The following is a 23374-nucleotide window of genomic DNA, read 5'->3' on the forward strand; positions in this document are numbered from 1 at the left end:
CTGGCAGCCCCTGACAAGGGGTTTTATTTTCCTTTCCCTTCTTCTTTGGACTTTGGATCTGTGGACCCTGGTCTATTGGGAACTGAGGCTTTGCTTGGCTAAGTCTTGCAAGAACTCCTGTTTGGAAACCACTGACATTCATCGACCTGTATCCAGACTGTGAATCCTCTGATTCTTCTGTCCCTAGACATTTAGGCATCCAAACCATCCTTATATATCTAGGTATCCCGGATCGAGGGATCTGGGAAGTGGGCAAGAGAAGAAGAAGAGGGTGGAAAGGGTGGTTCCTAAAGGTTGTAGAAAGGCAGAACATCTGGCAAGAAGAAGGAGCTGAGAGACATCATCCAACAGCTTGCTTGCTCTGGTTTGGCTGCGGCCAGGCTAAGCCAGAGTAGCTGAAGAACAAGCCAGAATCATTAACCAGCCTACAGTCCCGAGGGATTATATTGTCAAAAGATTAGTGTTAGGGTTTCCTATTCCTCTCCCCATTTCCTAAACATTCCTTCCTTGTGTTTTAAATATATATATATATATAAAAGCCCATCAAGTACCTTCCTGGAGTGGTTGTATCATCACTTCTCTGGGAAGGGAGCAAACGCAGTCAGATAAACATGTCCAAGGCTAACAGAGCCCAATACCTATTATTGATCAACCCCAGGTGGGATCTGAAAGGGATACCTATCCACTGACCTGAGGGCACTGTTATAAAGGAGAGAGTTGTTACAACATCTAGCTAGGTGGCAAGACTCAGGTGATCTTGCACTAACCACATATTTAAACAACCACTACTGTCACCAAATTAATAGTGGTAGTATCCAGTTTACCCTCTTATTTTATAACAATTGTCTAGGGTAATTTTAAATGGTGTTTCTCTTTCTACCTCTTGCTGCTGTGATGTGTTGGAAATATATAGAAATGCTGATGATTTATGTGCATTTATTTTGTATCCTGCAATTTTGCTAAAGTTGTTATTTCTAATAGCTTTTTAATTGATTCTCTAAGATTTTTTAAGTAGACCATCATATCATCTGCAAAGAGTGATAGCTTAGTCTCCTCATTGCCTATTTTAATACCTTCAATTTCTTTTTCTTCTCTAATTGCTACTGCTAGTGTTTCTAGTACAATGTTAAATAATAGAGATGATAATGGACATCCTTGTTTCACACCTGATCTTATTGGAAAGGCTTCTAATTTATCCCCATTGCATATGATGCTTGTTGATGGTTTAAGATACATACTGTTTATTATTTTAAAAAATGACTTTCTATTCCTATACTTTCTAGTGTTTTCATTAGGAATGGGTGCTGTATTTTGTCAAAGGCTTTTTCCGCATCTATTGAGATAATCATGTGGTTTTTGTTGATTTGCTTGTTGATATGGTCAATTGTGTGCATGGTTTTCCTAATGTTGAACCATCTTTGCATTCCTGGTATAAATCCCACATGATCATGGTGGATCATCTTCTTAATTACTTGCTGGAGTCTCTTTGCTAATATTCTATTTAAGTTTTTTGCATCTATGTTCATTAGGGATATTGGTCTATAGTTTTCTTTCTCTGTTTTTGGTCTACCTGGCTTTGGAATCAGTACTATATTTGTGTCATAAAAGGAATTTGGTAAGACTCCTTCTTTGCTTATTATAAGAAATAATTTGTATAGTATTAGGATTCATTGTTCTTTGAATGTTTGATAGAATTCACTTGTGAATCCATCAGGCCCTGGCGATTTTTTCTTAGGGAGTTCTTTGATGACTTGTTTAATTTCTTTTTCTGATATTGGATTATTTAAGTATACTATTTCTTCTGCTGTTAATCTACGCAATTTATATTTTTGCAAATATTCATCCATATCACCTAGATTGCTATATTTATTGTCACATAATTAGGCAAAATAGTTTTTAATGATTGCCTTAATTTCTTCTTCATTAGAGGTGAGATCTCCCTTTTCATCTTTGATACTGTCAATTTGGTTTTCTTCTTTCCTTTTTTTATTAGATTGACCAGTACTTTGTCTATTTTATCTGTTTTTTCAAAATACCAGCTTCTAGTCTTATTTATTAATTCAATAGTTCATTTACTTTAGATTTTATTAATTTCTCCTTTGATTTTTAGTATTTCTAATTTAGTTTTCATCTGAGGACTTTTAATTTGTTCATTTTCTAGTTTTTTAAGTTGCATGCCCAATTCATTAAACTCTGCCCTCCCTGATTTAATATATGCACTCGGGTGATATAAATTTTCCCCTTAGAACTGCTTTGGCTGCATCCCATTGGTTTGGGTAAGATGTCTCATCATTGTCATTGTCTTCAATGAAATTATTAATTGTTTCTGTGATTTGTTCTTTCACTAAATTATTTTGGAGAATCATATTTAATTTCCAATTTGTTTTTGGTTTGCCTCTCCATGTATTCTTACTAATAGCTATTTTTATTGCATTATGATCTGAGAAGGTTACATTTATTACTTCTGTTTTTTGCATTTGTTTGCCATGTTTCTATGCCCTATTATATAGTCTATCTTTGTGAATGTTCCATGTGCTACTGAAAAGAAGTTGTATTCCTTTTTGACCCTATTTATTTTTCTCCATATATCTATTAACTAATTTTTCTAGGGTTTCATTCACCTCTCATCTCTTTCTTATTTATTTTTTGGTTTGATTTATCTAGATCTGATAGGGGAAGGTTGAGGTCCCCCACTACTATGGTTTTGCTATCTATTTCATCCTTGAGCTCCACTAGCTTCTCCTTTAGAAATTTGGAAGCTATATTGTTTGGTGCATACATATTGAGTACTAATATTTCTTCATTGTTTATACTGCCTTTTATTAGGATGTAGTTACCTTCTCTATCTCTTTTAACCTTATCTATTTTTACTTTGGCTCTGTCAGAGATCATGATAGCCACCCCTGCCTTCTTTTTTCTCATTTGAAGCCCAATAGATTTTGCTCCATCCTCTCATTTTCACTCTATGTATGTCTGTCTGTCTCATGTGTGTTTCTTGTAGACAACATATGGTAGGATTTTGGTTTCTAATGCACTCTGCTATTTGCTTCTGTTTTATGGGTGAGTTCATCCCATTCACATTCAGAGTTATAATTATCAACTGTGCATTCCCAGACATTTTGATTCTCTCTCCTAGTCCTGTCCTTTTTTCTTTCACTGTTTCCTTATATACCAATGTTTTGTTTTTAATCAGTTCCAATAATCCCCTCCCTTGTTGTACTTCCCTTTTTCCCCTCTCCCTTCTTATTCCCCTCTTATTGTTCTTTAAAGCTATACCCCGCTCCCCACCCAAGCCCTCTCCCTCCCTAGTATTGCTTCCTTCCCCACCAGTTACCCTTCTACTTCTCTATAGGGTGTGAATCAATTCTCTGCCCCAATGGATCTGATTGTTCTTTTCTCTTTAAGTTGATTTCAATGCACTTAAGTATTGACTATTTCCTCTCTCTAACCTCTTTATCCTTACAGTGTATTGTTCTTTTTCCCTGTTGGACCCACACGCTTCTTTATGGAATATAATTTTTTTTCCTTTTTGTTTGTTTTCCTATTTTTCTTATTATCTTCTCCCCCCACAGTTTTGTATATATTTATACATACATACATATATATGTATGTATATCACTTGACATTTCATCCTATACAGTTTGTCCCTGTTCTCTCTATGTAAACTTCTTCTAGTTACCCTATTGGTAATAACAATTTTTAATATTTGCCAATATCTTTTCTTCTTGGGATATAAATTGATTGAACTTGTTGTGTCCCTTAAAGAAAAGAATTTTTTTTCTCCTCCTCCCATTTTCTTAATTACCTTATGTTGATTCTCTTGAGTTCTGGGTTTGGGCAGCAAACTCTCTGTTTAAGTCTGATTTTTTTCTTGATGAATGTTTGGAAGTCCTCAATTTTATTGAATGACCATATTTTCCCCTGCAATAATATAGTTAGTTTTGCTGGATAGTTGATTGTTGGTTGTAGACTCAGTTCTCTTGCTTCCCGGAATATTATGTTCCATGCCTTCCACTCCTTCAATGTAGATGCAGCCAGATCCTGTGTTATCCTAACTGTGGTTCCCTGATATCTGAATGACTTCTTTTTAGCAGCGTGTAATATTTTTGTCTTGGTCTGGTAGTTTTTGAATTTGGCTATAATATTCCTGGAAGTTGTCAGTTGTGGATTAAATGTAGGAGGTGATCTGTGGATTCTTTCAATTTCTACTTTTCCCTCTTGTTTGAGAACTTCAGGGCAATTTTCTCTGATAATTTCTTGTAAGATGCTATCTAAACTTTTTCTTTTATTATGATGTTCTGGTAAACCAATAATTCTTAAGTTGTCTCTTCTAGGTCTGTTCTCCAGATCTTTGGTTGAATCAATGAGGTGTTTCATATTCTCCTCAAATTTTTCATTTTTTAAATTTTGTTTTATATATTCTTACTGCCTTGTGAAATCATTTGCTTCTAGTTGTTGAGTTCTATTTCTTAAAGTCTGAATTTCATCCCTGGCTTTTTGATCATCCTTCTCCTTCTGGTCTGATTTTCTTTGTAGATAATCTTTTGCCTTCTTTGCTTCATTTTCAAGCTGACCTATTCTGGCTTTTAACACTTTATTTTCTTGTTTTAGTTCATGTATTTCCTTTTTCAAATTGTCTTCAGCCTCTCTGGCCTCTCTTGATTGCTTTTTGAGTTCCTGAAGTTCTTGAGTTAATTGAATTTTGAGATCTTCCAAAGCCTGTGTCCAGTTTGCTGGAACTACTTCCTCTTCTTCTATTTCTATTTCATCTGCTCTCTTTTCAATTCCTTGAAAGAAGCTGTCAATTGTCATTTCTTTTCTCTTTTTCTGTTGCTTACTCATATTTTTTCCTTCCTTGTTCTGTTAGTTTGAGCAGATGTATTTAATGATCTTTGATGAAAGATCTTCCTCCAGCTGGCAATGGAGGTTTATGGCTACTTTCTCTGCCCTCTGAAGACTTCTTGTCTGTCCAATTGTTGGGATTAATCCTGTATTGATTGGATTAATCTTACTGCTTAATCTGACATGAGGCTAAAACCTCAAGAGGAGGGAAAAACAAACAAACAAAAGAAAAAGTCCTGGGAGGACAAGAAGGAGAGTTTTCCCTGAACTGAGCTCTCCAGCAGTGGGGTCCCCCTACACTGTCCTCTGTGTTTGATCTGATTTTCTTTCCCTCTTGAAGCCCTGTGTTCTCTATCTTGGTATAAAGCCAAGCTGTCTGTGGTCTGGGGTTTGGCTCTCTCTAAGCCACCTTATTCCAGGCATTTTTGCTGTGTTTCTCTGGTTTTCTTCTTGTCGCCTCTCCAGTGCCTGTGTTTAACTCCCCAAGTCCAGTGCCAACAAGGCCCTCTCTCCCGACCAGTGTACCCACTGGTCCTGAGATTTCCAAGGCCACTGGAGACTCCTCACAACACATGGGGAGGCATCCTGGGATTCCCCTTCTATGCCCTCAGACCCGACAGTTCAAGAATTGAAGCCTTTTTCTTTGGGTACCTCTTTAGTTATGCTGTAGTAGGGTTCCCCCTGCTCTGTCCTATTATTATATTTGGTTCTCTTTCTTCTGGAAACACATTGTTTTCGATCTTGGTGTGTAAGGGTGTGGAGGTTTTACACTTCACTCCATCTGAGCCACCATCTTCCTGGAATATGTTTCTTATAAAGAGCATAGGGTAGGATTTTTGTTTTTAATAGACTCTGCTATCTGCTTCCATTTTATGTATGAATTCATCCCATTTACATTCACAGTTATGATTACCCTTCCATCCAGAATTTTTTCCCTTCCATCCAGATTTGCTCTTTTAATCCTGTCCTTTCTCCTGATATTTTTCCTAATATTAAACCAGCCTTGCATTCCTGGTATAAATCCCACCTGTACAGAGTGAATAATATATTGTTGTAGTCTCTTCACTCGTATTTTATTTAAGATTTTTGCTCTAATATTCATTAAGAAAATTGAACTGAAATTTTCTTTCTCTGTTTTTGATCTTCCTGTCTTGGGTATTAGCACCATATTTGTGTCATAAAAATGTTTGAGAGAATTCATTTGTGAATCTATCTGGCCCTGGCAATTTTTTCCCAGAGAGTTCATTGCTTGCTTGTTCAGTTGCTTTTTCTGAGTATTCTATTTCCTCTTTTTTTAATCTGAATCATTAATGTTTTCATAAATATTCATTTATTTCACCTATATTTTCAGAATTATTGTCCTATAATTGAGCAAAATAGCTCCTAATGATTGCTTTAATTTCTTTTAATTGGAGGTGACATTAACCTTTTCACTTTTGATACTCGTAATTTGACTCTCTTCTTTCTGTTTTTAATCAAATTAACCAATACTCTATTTTATTTTTCTCCATAACACCAACTCCTAGTCTTATTTATTAGTTCAATGGTTCTTTTGCTTGCAATTTTTAGGATTTCCAATGTAGTCTTTAATTGGGGATTTTTAATTTACTCTTTTTTACTTTTTCTTAGTTGTATGCTTAATTCATTCTGCTTTTTCTTCTTTTAATTTATATAAATATTCAAGGATATATTTTCCCCTAATTACTCCTTTGGCTATATCCCATAAATTTTATATGTTGTCTCCTCATTGTCATTCATTTAATGAAATCAGCGATGGTTTTATGATTTATTCTTCGACCCATTCCTTTTGAAGAATTAAATTTTTTAGGTTCCAATTAATTTTTAATTTGATTTTCCAGGAACCCTCATTTAATATAATTTTTATTGCATTATTATCTGAAAAGGTTATATTTATTTTTTTACTTTTCTGTACTACTCTGACTTTTAAGGATAAAATTTCTTCAGTATTTTTTGTTCCTTTTTTTTAAATCAAACTATAATCTTTTAATAATTTTCTTGTATAGCTCTCATTTTTTCCTCTAGCACTCTTATTTGATTTTTAAATAATTTTTTTGTTCTTTTAAAAATCTTTTTCTTTAGCTTTTCTAAGATTCTTTTTTGGGAAAAATCTGCATCTTTCTGCATCTAGGAGCTTTGTTCATAAATGTTTTTATTCTGTTATCTACTTCTGAAGTTGTGTTTTGACCTTCCCTGTTACCATAGCAGTTTTTAAGGGTCATGTTTTTTGTTGTTGATTGCTCTTTTTTCTGGTCTATTTCTATACTTCAAACTTTATTTTAGAGTTGGATTCTGATCACCACTTAGTGTGTAGGGAGGAAGATGGATGTCTGACCAAAGCTTCTGTATTTTATGTCTTTTTGTTGCTTTCACAGTTTGATATAGGGGCTTATAAGTTTTCAGTACTTTCAATATAGTGTTATAAAGGGAGAGGTTGACTCACTGCCCTCCTTTTCTGTGCTCTAGTCCTCACTCAAGTGATCCCCTGCTCCCTTATGATTTTGACCATTCCTTTCCACCCTTGAATTGCAACCTGTAATTGGGTAATAGGCAACAAAGCTGCCAAATGGTGCTTGGTCTTGTGCCTTCAGATAGTATAGAAGTTCTTTCAAATTTCTTTCTGACTTGGTTATTCAGTCCCCATATAGACCCTGGACACTGCTTTTGGTCCACAGCCAGTCTCCACTTTCTCTGTGCTGTGTTCCCAATCAGCACCCACCTCACTGTCTACAGACCTCATTATCTTCTTAAGCTTCCCTGGGCTAGAGAAAATGACTCACTTTTACTTACTTTTCTACTCAGAATTCAGACTGTTGTGTTTTTTAAGTTGTTGAAAAAGGAATACATTGGGATAGTTCAGCAAAAATGCTGGCTTCACATGGTCATCTTGCCTCCACCATTTGAACTCTGGATTTCCTGACTGGTGCTAATGATGATGATAATAATGACAACATTTGCAGAACTTTTTACATTTTTGAGTTATTACCTCCAATTTATTCTGTAAAATATCTCGTGTGTCTAGTTTCTGTACAAGCTCCTTGAAGACAATATACATACATACATACTTATTTGAATTTCTTTACATCCTCTGAGCTTAACAAATGACCTGATGGCTAAAAATATTCTTCTTGACTTAGCCCTTACAACAAACCTATATAGGTGCTGTTTATTATTCCCATTTTATACATGAAGAAATTGAGGGTGAGAAGGATTCACTGTCCCCAGAGCCAAGGGCTAAGTGTCTGAAATAGGATTCCAATTCAAGACTTTTTTACCCCAAGTTTCAGTGATTTATGCACTCTCTCACCTACCTGCTCACATCCTTTTTTGGGGGTTTCAGTGTCATTCCAATTATCTCATTTCATCAATATAATGACCTTGTCTCTTCACCTCTGTCTACCTACAGTTTTCTCACCTAAAAGGGGGGATAATAATAGAATCTCCTGCCTCAGACTGATTATGAGGATTAAATGAGATGATATTTATAAAATCTTTAGCTTAGGACCTGGCACACAGTAAACATTTAATAAATACATATTTGACTGCCTTTCTTCTTATCCTTCCTTTATTCAGATTTTCAGCTCTGTGTGATTCTCCCCTAATCCCTTCCCATCCTATCTGGAGGAGGAAAGAGAGGTAAGATCTGAAGTTTCATCCATTAATAAACATTTATTAAGTGCCCACTCTGTATGATGCACAGTGCTAAACTCAGGTAATATAAATATAAAAAAGAAAGTCCCGGGGGCAGCTGGGTAGCTCAGTGGATTGAGAGCCAGGCCTAGAGACGGGAGGTCCTAGGTTCAAATCCGGCCTCAGACACTTCCCAGTTGTGTGACCCTGGGCAAGTCACTTGACCCCCATTGCCTACCCTTACCACTCTTCCACCTATAAGTCAATACACAGAAGTTAAGGGTTTAAAATAAAAAAAAAAAAAAAAAAAAAAAAAAGAAAGTCCCTTGGCCTCAAGGAGTTGATAGTCTAGTGGAAGAAGAACATACAATAGAGGAAACTGAAAATAGGAGGTCAAGAAGGGAAGTTATCAGATGAAGAGGAATGGATGGAGATAGAAAGGTCCAAAGGAATGCAACTGGATGGGAAATGAAGTGATGGCTGGCCTAGGTGCCCTTCTAAAATGTAAGTTTGAATTTAATCAAGGAGTTCCCAGGGGGAGAAAGTAATGATAAGGTAAGAGTATCAAAGTTGTTGTGATTTTGCCTGATGATGAGGTTAAAGGTAGTATAATGGAGAGATGTAAATGGACACAGTTGGGGAGGAAATGAAGATATGGCTGGCCTGGGCAGTGTCCTTAAATAGAGGCTAGAGGAGGATCTCTTCATATGGCACTGAATTCAGCATTGCTTTCTCTGCAAATTCTTGTTAAACACATCCTTTTACCAACTCTATTCCCAAATGAGGCATGCTAAGTGAAGTACTGTGTGTAGAGCCTTTACTTCAAGGGCAGCAAGATTAAAAATCTCTAACTCAGCAGAGGGCAGGCCAAGGAATATATTTGGCTGCTTAGAACACTTTCCCCTAGAACTAGGAGCTATTCTTTTCCAGAAGACTGACTCTACTGGAACTCATCTTCTTACCAGGGAATTAGAGAGTGAAAATTGCCAGCCTTGGAGACCTTCCCCAAATAGTGGATCCTTTAATATAATTTCACTAACATTTATGTTGGGCTTCCTTTTCCCTGCAGAGAAGCAACTAGCAAGGAGAAAACTAAGGTTATGGAAGTCCTTGAGGGCATTCTCTTGCCGGTAACAATTTATTCTAAAGAAAACCTGCAATTTGCTAGAAAATTCCAATTCCAAGACACAGATATCTTCCTGGTTTCCTACCCCAAATAAGGTAATAGATATTTAACTATCAAGTTTAAATTAATATTCCTATCATATCTCTATCTCCTTCCTCCTTGACCACTCATCTCCAGAAATCAATGAGGTTCTTCCCACAGATACATTATAGAGAATTCTATTTGAGTGACTTATTGAATGAAATGGGATTGTTTGAAGGGAAAGGACTCTAATTCAATCCTTTCTAGAAACATAGAGACAAATTCCCTCTTCAGGGGTCCTGTCTTATCAGATAGAGAATTGCCAAGTGGGTCTTTATCTACACTGAAGCTACTCTTGGTTAAATTTCTGGTCTTCACCTAATGAAAGACCCATTTCTGTAGTCCTGACCTGGAGTACCAGTGCTACTTTGGAAGTATAGGATTGAATGGGATACTAGGGTCAGGATTCTGGGCAGCTGGGGACAGCAAACACAATAGGAAAATTGCTGGATAGGGGAAGAAATAGGGATATATTGAAGGCCAACTTTGCCTCCATTTGAATTGTACTTCAGGACAAGCAATGAAAGTGGAGGTCATTAACTCCTGGGGAATGAGAAATGACTTAAACTGTGTCTCCTACCTTCACCTTACCTCTGTCTTTGGCCATAGTGAGAGGTCAGGTCTTCAAAACCAAACCTCTTTCCTTTCTTTACCAGGCACGACCTGGATGCAGCATATTCTGAGCCTTATACTCAACAAGGACTTCCAGAACCAAAATAGAGTGCCTACCTATATTCGGGTCCCCTTTGTCGAAGCCCCAAACTTAGAGACAGAAAGAGCCAAAATACCTGAACCACACCTCTTTGCTAGTCACCTCCATGCCAACTTTTTCATCAATAACTTGAAGAACTCTAAGGCTCGAGTAAGTGAAAATGGCCTCAGAAACTTACTTTCTCTTTTTTTCAACGGAAAAAAAGAGGCTAAGCAAGCAGGTAGGAGGGTAAGTAGAGATAAAGATAGAATATGAAAAACAAAAACAAAAGAATGAAAAGAGGAAGTTTGGCAGGAAATTCGTGGGGAGGAGCCTGAGGTGGATGAGCAATCAGCATTAATAAGATTAAGGAAATGTTGAGGATTTGGGGGAAAATTAAACAGTTTATTGAAAGGACACACCCAATGGCAATTCTACCTAGATTAATTTACCTGTTCAGTACCATACCAAACTAGCCACAAATTATTTCATAACTCTAGAAAAAAATAAGGTTCATCTGGAAGTACAAAAGAACAAGAACATAAAGGGAATTAATGAAAAAAAAATGTGAAGGAAAGTGCCTTCACTGTACCATATCTCAAACTGTATCAAAACCATCGTGTACTAGCTAAGAAATAGAGAAGTAGATCAGTGCAATAGATTAGGTACCCAACATGCAGTAGTTAATAACCATAGTAACCTAGTTTTTGACAAACCTAAAGATCCAAGATTTTGGAAGAATTCATTATTCATCAAAAACTCCTGGGAAAACTAGCAGAATGTAGAAGTTTGGCAGAAACGAGGCATAGAACTAGATCTCCCACTATATAACAAAGTAAAGCTAAAATGGATACATGATTTAGAAATAACAGGTGATATAAGCAAATTAGAGGAGCACAAGAGTTTATCTGTCACATCTATGGATAAGGGAAGAATTTATGACAAACAAGACATAAAGAACATTACAAAATGTAAAATGTATAACTTTGGTTACATTAAATTAAAGGTTTTTCACAAACAAAACCAATGCAACCAAGATGAAAAGGGAAACAAAAACTGGAGGTGTGGTGCAGGGATTTTGCATTGCAATATTGGCCTAGGTATACCTGTCAGTTATCAGAATGGAATGTTGGCATGGCATGTGCCATGTGCCAGGTGCCAACCGGCAGTTGGGCTGTAGCTATAAAAAGCCCCTGCAAACCCAATCCTGGGTTCTGATTCTCCCTAACCTCACCCAGACAACTTGCTACCACTGACCTTGCCCCTAGGGCCCCGGGTGGTGAAGGGAGAAGGGTGGTGGATAATGGATAGGAATTTAGGATAGGATAGCCTAGTGGTTAGTACCATTTTCAAGATCAACCCAACCAACATCTTTTGGGTAGCTAGCAGTTCAAATAATATCTGACTAGAGACTATTTACCTCAGGCAGAGGGTAATCAGCTCTCAGCCTGCCAAGACCTTTGACACCACCAGTCACTTGCCCATAGCAACAGCTTAATAACCCCTTAGCCCTCTTACCTTAGTTTTCCCTTCCCCAATTTTCAAATAAATCCCTTAGCCTTAATCTGAGAATCCTATGATTATTCCAACACCATCAAGGCTAAGGAGTCTGGGGAGAAGAGAGAATACTGAGTAGCTGGAGTTAGTGAGGAGTGGAATCTGAGCGTCAATTGTTAGCCAGGAAGTTAAGGTCTTGGCTTCCTGCTGGGTTCTGCTCTGATCCAATAGGAAGGCAGTTACCTGAGCAGGGAGGGGCCACCTCTCCTAACATCTTAAAGGAGCCTACAGCTAGCAGTGAAGATAGCACCAAGATATCTGGGTTTGAATTTATTCTTATACCAAATTCATGCCCAGCTGAAGCTGCTCATCTTTATCATCAACTAACCCCAATCACCTGCTAGACTGGTTACTGCCTCCCAGGCCCCTAGTGATTCCTTTACCATCCTATTCATCATAACAGAGGAAATGTTTTATAGCAAGTGTCTCTGAAAAAGGCCTCATTTCTCAAATATATAGAGAACTTAGTCAAATTTATAAGTACAAAAAACATTTCTTAGTTGGTAAATGATCAAAGGATATGAATAGGCAATTCTCCTTAGGTAGTGTTTTTGGTACAAAACCCAAAAGATGTTCTGGTCTCCTATTATCACTACCACAAGTACACGAAGTTTCTGCCAAATTTCAATTCCTTTGATGATTCTTTCATCAGTTCATTGAAGGCAAAGGTTTATTATACCTGGGGATCAAGGGTGGTTGGAACGAAACTGATACAGAGGAAAATATGGCTAGGCTTTGAGCTCTATTTTGAAGGCAGCCCATTTTTATGTCTCATTAATCTCTTTGATTTTCAATCCCCAATTCTCTATCCCCTCCCTCACCCATTGAGAAGACAAGAAATATGATACCCATTTTACATATCATCATGGAAAAAATATTTCCAATATCTTGTTAATCTGATGAATCAGAGTTGTCCAAAATTGAAATGGGCTCAATCTGGAATTGAGGACTTCACCCTCCCAGTGGAAGCAAATTTCCCATCACTGGAAGACTTCAAGCAGAATCTGGAATTAGAAGAGATTCCTTATTGTATGCTAGGAGCTTCTAGATACCTCCTAACTATGAAATTCTATGATTTTATCAGTGGCAAGGCTAACCTCACAGTGAAGAGAAGTGTTCCAAACCCTGAGAAGGGAAAAGAATTTTCAAGGAATTTATGCTCTTTCCCATGACACCAGTAGAATTGATGGAACAGGATCAGTAGAATGACTATGGAATGTTAGTAGAGCCACAGATAAAAACCAACAAAAGGGATGAGGAAATTAGCCTTCTCCATTGTCCCTTGTAGAGATCATAGATCAATTTAGAACTAGAAGTTATCTAAATGGAACATCTAAGAGAAAAATGAGGTTAGAGTTTGGAAGATTTGAGTCTAAGTTCTGCCTTAGATACTTATTGTCTTGTGACCTTGGATAAGTCATTTTGCCTCTGTCTGCCTCAGTTTCCTCAAGTGTAAAATGAAGCTAATAACAGCACTCACCTTGTAGAATTATTGTAAGGATCAAATGAGATAATCTTTGTAAAGCATTTGACAGATGAGGAAATTGAGGCCCAAAGGTTAAGTAACTTTCTCCAGGTCACATAAGTGGTAAGTGGTACACCATAGATTCTGCCTGGGTCCTCATGATGTCAGCCAAGATTCTTTTCTGCCCAACTTTCTCTGACTCATCTCAACAACTGTGTCAAATATTCAAAGTGCCAAGCCACTGGGAACTTTTCTAAGGCCTAAGGCCACTGCTGCTGATTTCAGAAAGATCAAATAGTATATGTTCTTCCTCTGGGCCCAAGACAGATGCCCCCATGTTCTCTGGGAGAGCCCCACCTTGGCCATGGGATGGGGAGCAGCTTCAATAGTCAGAACTGCAGTGTCTCAGGCCTTGGCTTGGGAGCATGCCCTTGACTCTTTGCCTTCTCTTTCTCTCTAATTTTTTATGGTTCTTGGTTTAACCACACTAAGAGTTGGCTAGATGTCTGCCATGAACTGAATTCCTTTCTGATCACCTATGAAGACCTGTCTCAAGTAGACCAACATTTCTCCACCACATTTCCCTGTGTTCAGTCATCAGGGCTGGATCCCATTGCCCCTTCACCTATTATTTTCAAGGGTCTCCTCCTCCATGGCCCCAGATAATCTTGGCGATGCCCCTGTTAACTGAGAAGTGGCCAGGGTCCCCAACTTTAGCCATCAGGGGAGCTTTTTCCAAAGGGGGAGCTTCCATGCTGGATCACCAACTCCTCTGGGATCTTCCCAGATGCTCAGAATTCACAGGACAGTAAGCAACTCATATTGGAATGATGGATGCTGGAGAATAATGTTAACAAGACCATACACTCACAAACACGCACACATAATCACATAATTACACACACATTGTCATATATATGTATGTGTATATATGTAAGTTTATATATATGTATATATATATATATATAAAATCCTAAATGGGAATAATTCATGAATGGTGGAACTCTCCCCACCTTCCCTGTCCCCACCATGGCAATAAGTCCACAAACAAGGAGTTGAGAGGTCAAAGTATAAGACAGCAGTTTATTCTTTCCAGAAATGGACATTACCTGCTTTGGATGCTTGTGGAATGTCTTTTCCCCATTTTCTCATTTGATGTTTATCTTAGAATTAAGATTTTTATAACTGTTAAATTCTTGCCTGCAGAATAGTCTCCAGTGTTTGTATTTTTTTCCTTTGGATTCATTGATGCAAAATATTCTGAAAACTGGTCAACCTGGCTTGCTCACTCTAAGACCTGAGATGTCTTTCAACCCAGAAAAAGAGTCATGTATCCTCCCTCAGGCTTCTTCAACCTGGCTTGAAATCAAGGTGTCTCAACCATGCTAGAAAATCAAGATATCTTGTCTCAGCCTTGCAAATTCTCACCAGCTCCATCTAAGAGATTTCATGATCTAGCCATAGTTTTCAATCCTGTAAATCTTTCAACAAACCTAGGAACCTCCTTCCTCTCTCCCTTTCCTCTAAATCTCTAGCACAGGTACACAACACCAAACACTTGCTTCACAACCTTTCTGGCAGGGGCCCCTCAAAATGCATACTCTAGACTTGTATTCATCCCTCACTTGTGACACGTCTTACTCACATCCAGAGAAGGACTCCTCATGCTCCTCCCTCTGTACTCACAAATTCCTTTTGTAACAAAATCCAAATTCCTAAATCATCACTGTCTTAGTATTTTTGCCTCTGAAACTCCTTTCAGGCTTAAAAGTAAGTAAGAATTGCTCAATCCCCCCCTTCCAGACAAACAGATGTAAAACTTTGGCTGATGCATGTCTTAAGCCATGCCAAAAATGGGAAACTGAGGCCCCTCACTATTTCCCAATCCTTGACATGCTCCCATCTGAGTGAGATAGGGTCAAGAACACTAGACCCCACCAATGCAATAAGTTTACTGTTACAGAGTGGAGAGGACAAAGTATAAGACAGAAGTTTATTCTTTTGTGAAAGGGACATTCCTTGCTTTGGATGCTTGAGGTATACATCATGCACATGTCATATATGCATAAACACATACACAAACACATATTCCCAAGCACACATAAACACATACATCTCCACAAACACACACATATTCACAGACACACATACTCATACACATCCAGGTAATCAGAAATGCATATCCATTGTCAGAGGCAGAAGTGTCCATATAATTAAAAAATACATATAATGAATCACACATACTCTCAGATACATAGACCTTCACAAACTCACAAACGTATATGTATACACATGTATGATTATACTCATAAGCAAATGCTCAACAACTGAAATAGGTCATGAGCACCTGCTCCTCAGTATCCAGCCTTGGTCCCTGGTTGCCAACCTTACCTCCAGGATTCCCCAGTTTGATTTCTTTATAGTTTTCCATCAGGAGCAGCAGGGATCCTGGAGATACTTCTACTGGGGGGGGAGGGAGCCTGGGGTCCTGTGAACCCTCAGCCTCATTCCTACTCCCCATTTCTAAGGAACCTCGCCAGGTTATCCAGAACCTGGCCGACTTCCTGGGAGAGAAGCTGAAACCAGATGATCTGGAGAGCATCCTACATTACAGCAGTTTTTCCTACATGAGTCAAAATGACTCCCTCAACTATTCGTCTTCCAAAATTTTTGACCACAGCAAGGGAAAGTTTTTTAGGAAAGGTAAGGAGGGATGCACCTTCCTAGTGTATTTCTGCAGGACTTCACCAGGGAGGAGAGGGATCCTTATTTCTCCCAACATTTCACTCAGTGTCCTTTTCTCCCTTTAGGTGTAACAGGAAACTGGAAGGAATACTTCTCACCAGAGCAGAATGATAAATTTAACAATATCTACCAGGAAGAGTTGGAAGATCTCAATTTTAAATTTGACTGGTCTCTGAACTGACCAGGAAAACAAAAACTAGACCCTTTCTCTAATCCTCAGGCTGATTACTGTAGTGATGCTTCACTTCTATTCTACCTTACTTTACCTCACTCCCTGACACAATCCCATACCCTTCTATTCAGTATCTGGCCTGCACTAAGTCATCCCCTTTTTAAAACCTTTGGTCATCCTAAGAACTTCCTGTCCTTATGGAGTATGGGGGAACCTAGGACAGTTTAGACCCATTGAGGAAAGAAGCCATAAAGACATGCTTGTAAGTCTGCCTGGGATTTCTGGCTAGGTCAATCTCAATTCATAGCTACAAGTTTCTGTCTGGCTAAAACTCAGATAAGGAAAACTCCTGAAAACTTTCTCCCCAACTGATAATAATAAAACCTTGAGCTATTCTTTATTTTGATGACCAGAGAAGCCTTTGTAATGTCATAACCAAATGACCCAGACTTCCCTTCCCTTATTTCTCATAAACTCTGAAGTTACTCTAAACAAATCAACTGTCATTCTTCTTCAATTGCTTGAGCAAACTATAAAATATAAGACTAAACTCTGAATAAATGGAAGCCATAACTCTTGATTATAGTACTATGTCTTCCTGCATTGCTTTTGTTTGTACAAAGACTTTTTAATTTAATATAACCAAAATTACTCATTTTACATTTTGTAATATTCTCTATCTGTTGTTTGGTCATGAATTCTTCCTTTCTCCATAGATCTTACAGGTCTTATTCTGTGGTTCCATAATTTTTTTATATCATCCTTTATGCCTGTCATATATCTATTTTGAATTTATCTTGGTATAGAGGGTGAGATATTGATCGATACATAATTTTTGCCATATTATTTTTCAATTTATCCAGCAGTTTTTGGCAAGGAGTGAGTTCTTACACCAAAAACTAGGATCTTTGGGTTTATCAAACAATAGATTACTGAGGTAATTTACTCTCAATCCATTCCATTAATCCACCCTTCTATTTCTTAGCCAATATCAGAACATTTTGATGATTACTGCTTTATAGTACAGTTTAAGATCTGGTATTTCCAGGGCACTATCCACATTTGTTTTTCATCAGTCCCCTTGATATTCTTGACCTTTTTTCCTCAGACGAATTTTGTTATTATTTTTTCTAGTTTTACAAAATAACTTTTGTAGTTTCATTGGTATGACACTGAATAAATTAATTAATTTAGGTAGGATTGTAATTTTTTTTATGCTAACTTGGTCTACCCATGAACAATTATTGTTTTTCCAATTGTTTAGATCTAACTTTATTTGTGTGAAAAGCATTTGTAATTGTGTTCATATATTTCCTGTTTTTCTCTTGGCAAATAGATTTCCAAGTACTTTATGTTGTCTAGAGCTATGTTAGTGAAACTGTGGCACACATGCTGAAGAGGGCTGGTCCCTATCCCCATTAATATGGCAAATTATGCTGATAGTTTTCCTCATATTAAACCAGCTTTGCATTCCTGTTATAAATCCAACCTAGTCATAGTGAATGAACCTTGTGATATATTGCTATTGTCTCTTTGCTAGTATTTTATTTAAGATTTTTGCATCAATATTCATTAAGGAAGTTGGTCTATAATTTGCTTTCTCCATTTTTTGGCCTTGCTGACTTCAGTATCAGCACCATATTTGTATCATAAGAAGAATTTGGTAGCAATCTTTCTTTGCTTATTTTTCCAAATAGTTTGTATAGTATTGGAATTAATCATTCTTTAGTGTTTGCTAAAATTCACTTGTAAATCCATCTAGTCCTGGAGATTTTTTCTTAGGGATTACATTGCTGGCTTATTCAATTTCTTTTTTCTGAGATGGGATTATTTAAGTATTTTATTTCCTTTTTGTTAATCTAGGCAATTTATATTTTTGTAAATTATTTTTTATTCATCCACTTCACCTAGATTATCAGATTTATTGACATACAATTGGACAAAATAGCTCCTAATGATTGCTCTAATTTCCTCTTCATTGGAAGGGAAATCATCCCTTTCATTTTTGATATGGTATTTTGATTCTCTTCTTTCCTTTTTTAAATCAAATTACCCAAAGCTTTAACTATTTTATTTTATTTTTTTGTTTTTTTCATAGAACCAACTCCTAAGCTAATTTATTAGTTCAATAGTTTTTTTGCTTTCAATTTTATGAATTTGTCCTTTGATTTTTAAAATTTCCAATTTAGCTTTAATTGGGGGGTTTTTTTTGTTTTTTTTTTCAAGTTTTTTCAGTTGCATGTCCAACTCATTGTTCTGTTTTTTCTCTTTTTTATTGATATAAGCATTCAGGGATATAATTTTTCCCCTAAGTATTGCTTTGGCTGTATCCCATAAACTTTTAAATATATTTACTTATTTATTATTGATTACATGTTATAACAAATTTCCACACAAGTTTTCCTAAGTAATATGATTGAATTTACCTCTCTCCATCCCTTCCCATCCCTCTTCTGGTGCTGGCAGGCAATTCAATCTGCATCTCATAAATTCTGATATGTTGTCTCCCCATTCTTTCATTCTTCTTTAATGAAGTCAGTGATTGTTTCTATGATTTGTTCTTTGACACATCTGTTTTGAAGAATGAGATTATTTACTTTCAAATTAATTTTTAATTTGCCTTGGATAAACCCTCATTTATTATAAATTTTATTGCATTGTGATATGAAAAAGTTACATTTAATATTTCTGCTTTCCTACATTTGGTTTTGCAGCTTTTATACCCTAGTCAATTTTTATATGTGTACAATATGCTACTGGGGGAAAAAAAGATTTATTCATTTTTATCCCCATATAATTTTCTCCAGAGATCTACTAAATCTATCTTTTCTAAAATTTAATTCACTTCCTTTACTTCTTTATTTTTTGGTTAGATTTATCTAGTTCTGATAGGGGAAGGTTGAAGTCCCCCACAAGTATAGTTTTACCCAAAGGATCTCAGGGGGGATACTTACACTACCTAAAATTGATTCACTAACTATCTATCTACACTAATAAATCAACATCCATGACCCACGACTTCCTTAAATCAGGTTTTATCCTCCAATTGTCAATAGTAAACTGCCAGTAGCAGCCCCTTGCCTCAGAGACAGAACTCCCTCTCTTGCAATCCAAAGATAAAAAGGTTCAATTGCCAACTGATTCCTTTCTTATATATATCACCTCATCTCCCTATTAAAGGAATCTTCAGCTCTGGCACAGAGACTCCTATCAGTTCTGCTCCACTTAGAAATCCTTCTCCTCTCTTGACACTTAAATAGTCAGGGTAGATCTTAAGAAAATCCCTTTAACATAGCCATTTCCGAGGGCAAAAACAGAGAAATAAAATTACAGACCAACTTCCTTAATGAATATTGATTCAAAAATTAGTCTATACCAACTTTTATCGGGATGTAATTGCCTTCCTTATCTCTTTTAATCAGATCTATTTTTGTTTTAGCTTTAAGATCATGATTGTTACCCCTACATTTTTATAACCTTTCATTCACCTATGTGAATCTTTTTGTTTCAAGAGAGTTTTTATAAATAGTATATTGTTGGATTCTATTTTTCTAATCTACTTTCCTATTATTCTCTTCTGTTTTATGAGTTCATCCCATTCACATTCAGTTATGATTATTGCATCATAATCTCTTATAATTATTCTTCCATTTGTCCCACTCTCCTCTTCTTTACAAATATAAAAGTCGTGAGAACATTAGTGTCCAATAATTAAAAGCAATTTGTTTCTATTCTCCTTCCCCTCTACGCCTTCCCATCTCTGATCACCAGTTTTTATCCTTCTTTTACCCCTACATTTACCTTAGAGGTAGATAAATGGCATACTGGAAAGATTACTGGGCCTGGAATCAGGAAAACTTGAGTTCAAATCTGGCATGTGATCTTTGTCTATACATAGCTTTTGCCACACTGTTTTCCATTTTCCCCAGCAGTTTTTGTCAAATACTAAGCTCTTAAGACTTCCAAAAGTTTGGATCTTTGGGTTGGAAATTAATATTTTTAAAATATTTAGCTACCTAACCATTTTCAAAAATGAACATCTCATTACAATATAAAGTATCTACTTTTCTACTGGCTAATGATGCCTGATGAATTAAGTGATAAGTATACTTAAAGTACAATTAAATATATTGCATCATTTTCAACAACACTTATGTAAGATAAACTTTGGAGGAAAAGAATGTCTTTAGATATAATTTTCTTCTCTTCTACCATTGGCTACACTCAGAAGTTTTTCTGAATGATGGACCAAGTTGACCAACCAGTTCATTTGAAAATCCTTCATAAAAAAAAGAATAAAATATGCAGAGATTAAGTTTAAATAAGAAAATAGCCTTCGTAACATATTGCAAAAAGAGACAATATAAGGTTTGTTTCTGCAGAATATTTGCAATGGTCCATTACTTTCAAGATGGTATGTAATGCACGTGCCCAACCGTCTTGGTTTTCAAATAGTCTGACATTTGTGCTCTAAGGTTGCTAAATTTGTAAAATTTTTGTCATGTGATTACACAGCTGATGAGGTATGATTACAGGGCAAGAGAGAAGAACAAGGAAGCTGGTCTGATGCAATATATGGAACAGAAATGAGGATATGTGACCATCTGTTAGGAATTGGTTTGCACTTCAATGTCTGACCTTTAGAACAGTTTGCAACAACTGGATGACAAGCTAAGAAACTGCAAGGAAATGTTGCACATAGAAACACCCAAAGTTTGATATAATTGCTGTACAAACCCCAACATCATTGTGTACATTAGCATGACAGTTTTGAATGCTTCTAACATGCACATGTTTATTGTTACCCAAGAAAAGAACACTTGCAATTTAATTGAGCTTAAGGTGCCATTAAGGAATTTTTTTAATCACAAATCCCTTGGATGAACATTTCAATCCCTTAAGGGATTGTGAACCATTAACTGAGAACCCATGAATTAGAATAAGAGAATGAATAAGTCCCTTGATTACTTCAGTAGATGGAAGCATCTCTTGAGTTTACCTTTGATCATCAGGTAAGGAGCATCATTAAAGTTGGAGTAAACAACCTTTTTTGGGTCATGGATTCCTCTGACTGACTGTTGAGAGTCACTGGAGAAATAGGGTCAAATTTAGGGCCTGTTATCTGGATTCCCTATATGACCAATCCAGGCTGAGGCAGTCTTTGTGTTTGGTCCTGGTCACCTGAGCCCTGAAAAGGTCTGGTACCAGCAGGTAGGTTAATCCAAAAACAACTTGACCCCTCCAAGAGGCTATTAGGAGTCATTTAGAGAAACAGAGTCTATAATAGATGTTTTATCTGGATCCCATTACAAAATCATCGGCAAGTAAAACTGTGTGTATGATTTTTCTGCACTGCATGTCAGATGCAGATAGAATGGGCCATCTAAGGTAAAAATCTGAGGCTCCTCTTTTGACTCATTTTTAGATCCCCACCTTTTCTCAATATTCTTATTAGAAAGCTTTGAGTCCTTAATCAGACCAGCAGCTACTGAGTTAACAATTCCTCTCCTTGACAATTTCTCTCCTTGATAATTAAGAAGCCTGAACCCTAAAAAATATATTACTTAGATAAGACTGGAGCCAGACAATTTAGTCCAGACTATCTGAACAGGTGCAGATCTGTAAATCAAGGCAGAACGCAAATAGTAAACATCTCCATGAAATTTATTTCTGCTCCCAGAATTAATCCCTACTAATTGGTAGTTGGAATTTGGCCCTTGTCCTTGCACCCATATCTCTACTTTTTAGACTTTAATGGATTGTGTATGATTTGTAACCCCTTCACAGCTGTGACTCTCACTTTGTGTTCTTTGAAACCAGTATAAAATAAAGTCCAAAATCCCATAGCGTTGGATCAGCATGGGCTAACCACTAGTTTGGCTGTTCTCAGTTTCTTTTTCCTGTCTTAACAATCCAACGCCGTAAAACGCCACTCAGAACCCTTACCATATAGAACTGGCTCTCTATAACTGACCCCTTCTCAGAACAGCCTTTTTAAATGCATAAAATGAAATACATAGAATCACAAAGAAAACTCATTGTATCAAAATAGTTAACAAAATGCACTTTTAAAATGCAGGGACTCTGAGTTAAGACCTCTTAATTTGTGGGAATTTAGAAAGATTAAATGATTTTAGGAAAAATGATTCTTCAAGCATGTACCAAAAGTTAAGTAGCCATTGATGAAGCAAAATATAAACAGAATTTTACTCTGAGCACTGTAGCTGGTTTCATCTCATTGTGGAATTTTGCACATTGTCTAGGAATTCTATAACTGTAACTCCAGAATAGCTGGGGTTAGAGGGAGATATTCAGAAATATGACCTGGCACTGTCTGTCTTTATTTCTCCCTAAGCAGAAATTATTAGATTAAAATAATCTAAATTAATAATAGTAATAATAACTAACGTTTAGTATTTGCTATGGCCAGGAACTATGCCAAGTACTTTACAATGTTTATCTCATTTGATGTTCACAATAATTCTGGGAGGTAGGTGCTATTATCACCCCCATTTTGCAGATGAGGAAACTGAGGTTAAGGGAGATTAAGTGACTTGCTCAAGCTCACACAACTAAGTATTAAATGCCCATATTTGAATTCATCTTCCTAACTTTAAACCTAGCACTCTATCTACAGAGTCATCTTGCTGTGGATTAAAATTAAACTTTTATTTTATTAATAAAATTCATTTCTAGGAGGGTTGTACCTAAAATTCAGAGTACAATTAAATGTCTCTTAAAATGACTCAGATTCCAATGCCTAATAGAAACTGTCATGGGCCAGGATTTTTTTTCTTTTATCATTTTTTATATTAAATTTTTTTCAATTACACATAGAAACAATTTTTTATTCAAAGATATTTTATTTTACCAATAACGTGTAATGACAACTTTTAACATACATTTCCAAATTTAGAAAATCCAAATTGTCTCCTTCCTTTCCTTTCCTCCCTCCTCTCAGAGATAGTAAGCAATTTGATCTGGGTTGTTAAACATGTATCATCATAAATAAAGCATACTTCCAAACTGACTATTGTTGTAAGAGAA

At 36.6% G+C, this 23374-nt stretch overlaps 1 protein-coding gene across 1 annotated transcript in view; it reads left to right on the top strand.

Moving 5' to 3' along the window:
* The window catches only part of LOC123233236 (sulfotransferase 2A1-like), a 37543-nt gene extending 21207 nt beyond the window's left edge, over positions 1-16336 (top strand). Inside the window, 6 exon segments of the mRNA XM_044659386.1 lie at positions 9560-9711; positions 10354-10559; positions 12488-12618; positions 13875-13965; positions 15939-16113; positions 16221-16336. Coding sequence (XP_044515321.1) covers positions 9560-9711; positions 10354-10559; positions 12488-12618; positions 13875-13965; positions 15939-16113; positions 16221-16336 — 871 coding nt within the window.
* Positions 16337-23374: the final 7038 nt, after the last annotated feature.

The sequence above is a fragment of the Gracilinanus agilis genome, chromosome 2 (assembly GCF_016433145.1).
Source record: "Gracilinanus agilis isolate LMUSP501 chromosome 2, AgileGrace, whole genome shotgun sequence".
Lineage (NCBI taxonomy): Eukaryota > Metazoa > Chordata > Mammalia > Didelphimorphia > Didelphidae > Gracilinanus > Gracilinanus agilis.